This window comes from Macrobrachium rosenbergii, chromosome 48 (genome assembly GCF_040412425.1).
Source record: "Macrobrachium rosenbergii isolate ZJJX-2024 chromosome 48, ASM4041242v1, whole genome shotgun sequence".
Lineage (NCBI taxonomy): Eukaryota > Metazoa > Arthropoda > Malacostraca > Decapoda > Palaemonidae > Macrobrachium > Macrobrachium rosenbergii.
Window position 1 is genome coordinate 71,192,925 of NC_089788.1, and position 7,162 is coordinate 71,200,086.

The window sequence follows — 7,162 nt, forward strand, 5'->3', positions numbered from 1 at the left end:
ACATTAGCAAAATAAATCTTATAAATAGGTCCGTCCTCCAGTGTAGAACCCTACATGAAAATATACAATAAAAACAGAATGAATTAAATGAAAGAAAAGAGACGTTAGCAAAATAAAGCTTATAACTGGGTCCGTCTTCCAGCGTAGAACCCTACATCAAAATGTACAATTAAAACACAATGAGTTAAATAGAAGAAAAGAGATATTAGCAAAATAAATCTTATAACTGGGTCCGTCCTCCAGCGTAGAACCCTACCTCAAAATGTGCAGTGAAAACAGAATGAATTAAATAAAAGGAAGAGACATTAGCAAAATAAATCTTATAACTGGGTCCGTCCTCCAGAGTATAGAACCCTACATCAAAATGTACAATGAAAACAGAATGAATTAAATAAAAGGAAACGACATTAGCAAAATAAATCTTATAACTGGGTCTGTCCTCCAGCGTAAAACCCTACGTCAAAATACAATGAAAACAGAATGAATTAGATAAAAGAAAGAGACATTAGCAAAATAGAGCTTATAACCGGTCCTTCCTCCAGCGTAGAGCCCTACATCAAAATGTACAATGAAAACAGAATGAATTAAATAAAAGTAAGAGACTTAGCAAAATAAATCTTATAACTGGGTCTGTCCTCCAGCGCAGAGAGAGAGCCCTCAGGAGTCTGAGTGGCAGCGCTGTCCCCCGAATCCAGCAATCGGGATTCTGATTAAAGTCAGCCGAAAACCGATTACTGAAGTTGCGAAAAGAAAAATAAAGCGGGGAGAAAACTTTCGATCGCTCATATATAAGCGTCTCCTTTAATGTGCGTTTGTGTGTGTGTGTGTGTGTGTGTGTGTGCCTCTTTCATGAGGAGGACTCTTTGGGATGGGGAGGGTGGAGGGGGAGGTGGGATGGGGTGGGGGTGTCAGCCCTCATTGGCATCATAAAACCCCCTAATTTCTAAGTTTGGTTAAAATGCAAAAAGATGTTGACGGCGAAACCCCTTTTGAGAGATGGGGTAATTTCCAAAGACGGAATCTAATTATGTGGAAGATATTCCCCGGCGTTATCTCTCTCTCTCTCTCTCTCTCTCTCTCTCTCTCTCTCTCTCTCTCTCTCTCTATGTTCGAAGCGCGCTCGCGTGTGTGTGTAAGTATGCCTGTCAACTAATTGCATTCCTCTTGAGATAATATCTGCAGACGCAGTAGGTTCCTCTTGTTTTTTTTTGTATTTGTTTTTGTTTTATTGTTTTTTGTTTCTGATGCTTGAAGGAAGTGTGATTTGAATACCTTTACTAATTCTTTTTTTTTTTCCGTTTATTATAGTGAGTAGACTGTACATTACATGTATATGTATACATGCATATGTTTGCGACGTAATATTTTAGCTGCATCGCCCACTTTTAAACCGATACAGACTTCGCAAAGGGTTAGTGCCGTCAGTGCACCTCATGCGGTGCACTGCAGGCATTACTTAAGGTTCTTTGCGGCATCCCTTCGGCCCTTAGCTGCAAACCCTTTCATCCCTTTTACTGTACCTCCATTCATATTCTCTTTCTTCCATCTTGCTCCCCACCCGCTCTTAACAATTGTTTCATAGTCCTCCTGTTACACCTTTCAAAAAACCTTTCTACTCTCAATTTCCGTTTTAGCGCTGAATGACCTCATAGATCCCAGTTCTTGGCCTTTGGCCTAAATTCTACATTCTGTTCTATTCTTAACTGATACAGAGGAACTATAACGTAACTTTATTTTTCAACCCTTTAAACCATTTTTTTTAAACGAGTTGCGACAATACAAACAAGTACCGCGTATAATGCTGAATGAAACTCTCAGCCACGGCCAAAGGAACTCCCAGCCGCGGCCCATGAAACTTTCAGCCACGACCTGGTGGTGGCCTGTGTTATCAGTACCTATAGCGTTGTCAGACGCACGATCATGTCTAACTTGAACCTTAAATAAAATAAAAAACTACTGAGGCTAAGAGGGCTGCAATTTGTTTTGTTTGATGATTGAAGGGTGGATGATCAACAAGCCAATTTGCAGCCCTCTAGCCTCAGTAGTTTCTAAGATCTGAGGGCGGACAGAAAAGAGTGTGGACCGACAGACAAATAGCCATCTCAATAGTTTTCTTTTACAGGCAGCTAAAAACTGCTATTTTATTATCAACGAGTTGGTGCGTTGATAAGAATCGCCTGTTGATTTAAAATTTTTTTTTTTTTTTTCAAGGAAGTTTCAACATCCTTCCACACGATTATATGACTCCGAACACCAGATATAAAGATGAGGCCGTTATATATTTAATTATAGATAAGGCCTGGGAAAATGAATCTGTCTACACAAAAGTACTCTTGCTCTGAAAACATATCTGATTTATTACTTACTCTCTCAGTAACAGGAAAAAGAGTAGTAAAGGGAAGCGTGCGAAGGCTTCATCACGCGGCATAAATGTTATCAGTTAGTTGATGATAAATTATCAATTTAGAAAAATTTGGATATTGGGTTTTCCGATGCACGTCAGGGTATGTACTAACTTTGGCGTCTGCGGTATAATGGATTTTATTTAATGTTGAACTTTTTAGTTTTCTGTAAAAGAAAACTATTGTGCCGGCTTTGTCTGTCCGTCAGCACTTTTTTTGTCCTCCCTCAGATCATAAAAACTACTGAGCCTAGAGGGCTGCAAATTGGTATGTTGATCATCCACCCTCCAGTCATCAGATATACCAAATTGCAGCCCTCTAGCCTCAGTGGTTTTTATTTTATATAAGGTTAAAGTTAGCCACAATCGTGCTTCGGGCAACGGTATAGGATAGGCCACCACCGGGTCGTGGTTAAAGTTTCATGGGCTGCAGCTCATTCAGCATTATACCGAGACCACCGAAAGACAGGTCCATTTTAGGTGGCCTTGATTATACAATGTACAGAAAACTCGGAGCATTTTTTACTTTTTTTGGGGGGGCGCTCACATGTTTGGCAAATGTGTTCCTCAGATACTTATCTCTAATCAGTGGTTGTTATCTACAGATTTTATTCCGGCCGGAGAAGCTACGTTTCCTGTAATAACTAGTTTAATAAGTAGTTTATGGTAACAGACTCATTGCTTTGATCATATTGTCAACTAACTCCACTGTTTTCGATAATTACAATATATGTGGTTTAGTTCAGTGGTTCTCAAACTGGGGGTTGCGACCCCCCTGGGGGTCGCCAAATGCTTTTGGGGGGGTCGCGAGATGATGTTAAGAAAATATAAATATAAGTAAGCAAAAATATTATTATGGTCAACTTTAGTTTTAAGGCTAAATCATAATAATTCTGCTAAAATATTTCAAATCAATAATAAACCAAATGTTTATATTTTAGTACAACAAATATATATATATATATATATATATATATATATATATATATATATATATATATATATATATATATATGTATGTATGTATGTATGTATGTACATACATACATACATACATACATATATATATATATATATATATATATATATATATATATATATATATATATATATATGTATGTATATATATATATATATATATATATATATATATATATATATATATATATATATATATATATATATATATATATATATATATATATACACCTTATATTTTGTCATTTACCGTAACTAGTTACGAATTGTTACGCATCTTTAAGAATAACACTGAAAAGAGAGCCGGGTGGGACAATAGTAACACCATGGGCCTTTGCAAAAACTAAACTAAATACTACACACTAGTGATTCCCCCACTGCTGCGCTGGGACTAAGTTTCTATGCAGTAGTGTCATTGATTTTAAGCTAGCATTATTAGTTTTGGAAGGTATGATTTATCAAACATAAACGTCTTTTTTTTGCTATTTTTGACAGTTCTGAGCAAGGGGTGTATATCCGTCAGTCCGCGTGATTCTCATACGAGTAGGATATTCCTCGCTAATAGCATACTAGTTTTGCCGTAACTTACTCATATTTTGTCATTTTATTTTTCCCCTTTAAGCAAACGAGTCTGTTAACTATAAAAAACGAAGCAAAATTATTAAAGCTGATGGACTTTCATGTATGGGTAAATGAATACATAATATTTAAATAAAACAAACTAAACATATAAAGAAATACAATAGTAATTATGAAATAATAAACGAATAAATTTAAGATATACAAAAGGGAAAATAAGTAAATAGCTGAATAGTTAAATAGATAAATAAATGAATTAACACATTTATAGATAAATGCAAACAAAAATGAATGAAAAAATAAGTAATTAAATGAATATATAAAATGTAAAAAATTAATGGATAAGTAAATAAACTGATTGATTGATAAATAGATTAGTTAATGAATAAATAAATCAACTGATGAAATCAGTAACTGATTAGTTGATAAGCAAATAAAAAAAAACAATAAATATAATATATTTATATATCTAGCCACTGATAGTGTTAAACTATTATTCATAATTTTTTCCACGCATTACATTGTATTATACAATATACTTGCAATAGTTCCAATATTTTACCTACATTTCCTAGAAACATCGTACAAAACCGAGATGTCACCTCCCCATCTCACTGTCAATTTACACTCGTACACGTTCAGTACCTGTCCGTTTTCCAGTCCTGAGCTCCGTTGGCGCACAGTGAATGAGCGTGACCAGTTGCCAGATGCTTAATAACAATGCATCACCAATTTACAGTAAAATTTTGACTTTGCTTGATACTCAGGGTCTCAGATTACGTGATGCTTAAAACTAAATGTCAGTATACATACTTTCAAATTTATCTGGTATTTAAATAACAATTAATTGATATTTTATCTATCTGATTATCAATATGGCATTTACTATCAGCAGTCCAAGACGGCACATGAGTCGAGTTAGTCAACGGTGAGTCTTTCCTCAGTCACAGCTGCCTCGTGTGTGTTTAGGGACAATTTTTGATAGCAAGCTATATACATATTAAGCAACATGGAGCGATGGATAATTCGTAGGACTGCAAACAAGGAAGGAACATCAGATACTGACAACAGTGTCTCAGAAACAACTGATGAGATTCCTTCCGAACTACCATCTACCAGTTCTACTTCAAATATAGATAAAAGGCAAGACAAACGTAAGGGTAAGACCTCCCAGTATGACCAATCATCCAAACCCAAACTTCGGAAATATCAAGCAGAATTTATAAAATTCGGATTCACTAGTTTTACCATTGATAAGATGCAGTACCCCCAATGTGTTATGTGCTCAGAAGTACTTGCAAATGAAAGCTTAAAGCCTGTGAAAATGAAAAGGCATTTGCAAAGCAAGCATCCTTCTCATGCTGATAAACCAATAGAATTTTTCCGTCGAAAGGAGGGAGAGTTGCAGGGTCAAAAACAAGTGCTAGCTCAGAAAACCACCACCTCTGCCAAAGCTCAGATGGCATCATTTGAGGTAGCATACCTAATTGCACAGTCCAAGCAGCCACATACCATTGGGAAACCCTCATGAAACCTGGTGCAGTGACTATGAGTCGGATTATGCATGGTAATAAGATGGCCCGTGAGCTGAAACAGTCCCGCTGTCTAACGACACCATTACTCGACGAATTAATGACATTTCAAATGACATTAAGTGTCAGCTGATTGAGAGGGTTAAGGGAAAGAAGTATGCTTTGCAGCTAGATGAGTCGACAGACATATCAAATTCTGCACAATTACTTGCATTCATTAGATACAGTTTTGGTGGAAAACTTCAAGAAGACATGCTTTTTTGCACTGTACTAGAGGGGACCTGTACAGGTAGTGACATTTTCACAAAGCTAGACACCAAAATACAAAAAGGAGGGCTTGTCTTGGGACCAGTGTGTTGGTGTGTGCACAGACGGTGCTGGGGCAATGTTGGGTAAGAGGAAAGGACTTAAAGCAAAAGTTTTACAAGTGGCACCTCACATAAATTTTACACATTGTATTATTCACAGGGAAGCTCTTGCTAGCAAAGCACTCAATCCAGAGTTAAGCAGTGTTCTTCAAACTGCGATTAAAATAGTAAATTACATCAAAACACGTCCCATAAATGCCAGGCTGTTCTCCACACTCTGCAATGAGATGGGCTCGGAGCATGAAGCACTGTTGTTCCACACAGAAGTCAGGTGGCTGTCCTGAGGCAAAGTTCTCAGCCGCTTGTACGAACTACGAGATGAGGTGCGCCTGTTCCTGATCAAATCTGAGTCCCAACTTGCTGACTATCTGACTGACCCTGACTGGTTAGCAAGTCTAGCATATTTGTCTTGTATATTCGAAAGACTTAATCTGCTGAATTTATCACTACAAGGCCCAAACACGAACATCTTGATTCTTTCTGACAAAATTGATGCATTTACAAGGAAGCTGGAACGATGGGCTGTGCGAGTTGATGGGGGCAGTGTTGAAATGTTTCCTGAGGTGGAAGAATTTATGGCGGAGAATGAATTAAGCGTCGATAACGTGAAGGTAATGATCACGACTCACCTACAAGGTCTTGTGGACCACTTCAAGAAATACTTCCCAAAAGAGACAACCCCACAACAATATGACTGGATACGGCAACCATTCACTGCTACAGGGGATCACTTATCATCCGACATGGAGGATGAGCTGCTGGAGCTCTCCAGTGATCGGACTTTACAGGCATCGTTTGGCTCAACCACACTGGATGAGTTCTGGATTTCAATTGCAAGGGAATATCCACGATTATCCATGGCAGCAATGGATGTATTACTTCCTTTTGGATCAACCTATTTATGTGAAAAGACTTTTTTGGCACTGACTTATATAAAAAACAAATACCGATCAAGACTCAGGGTGGAGGATGATCTCCGAGTTGCCATCTCTGGTATCAAACCCAGGATGGAGTTACTGTGCTCAAAAAAGCAGGCCCATGTATCTCACTAATTGATGTTAGTTATTCATGATAAACTTAGGCCTGTGTAAATACTGTTTTCACTGTGGAATAGGGATATAATTAACTAATCACTGCTAGTGGAGCCCCATAGTTGGGCTAAATATTGATCATTGTCATTAAACTTCCATGAATATTGTACTTTTATTTTAACAGTTACTAAATAAGTAATTATTTCACAAGAAATTCATACAGTTCTTCTAAAGCCAAAAAAAAAAGAAAAAAAAATATTATCTCAGACATAA

The 7,162-nt window shown here is 37.1% G+C and overlaps 2 protein-coding genes across 2 annotated transcripts; both read left to right on the top strand.

The window, feature by feature from the left end:
- The first annotated feature begins 4,967 nt into the window (after positions 1 to 4,967).
- On the top strand, positions 4,968 to 5,489 carry LOC136831133 (protein FAM200B-like). Its single transcript, XM_067091088.1, has one exon. The coding sequence runs from the start codon at positions 4,968 to 4,970 to the stop codon at positions 5,487 to 5,489; it is 522 nt and encodes a 173-aa protein (XP_066947189.1).
- A 386-nt stretch (positions 5,490 to 5,875) lies between these two features.
- On the top strand, positions 5,876 to 6,910 carry LOC136831134 (zinc finger BED domain-containing protein 5-like). The gene is made up of 2 exons (XM_067091089.1): positions 5,876 to 5,882; positions 6,312 to 6,910. Exons 1-2 carry the CDS (start codon positions 5,876 to 5,878, stop codon positions 6,908 to 6,910), a joined length of 606 nt encoding a protein of 201 aa, XP_066947190.1.
- Positions 6,911 to 7,162: the final 252 nt, after the last annotated feature.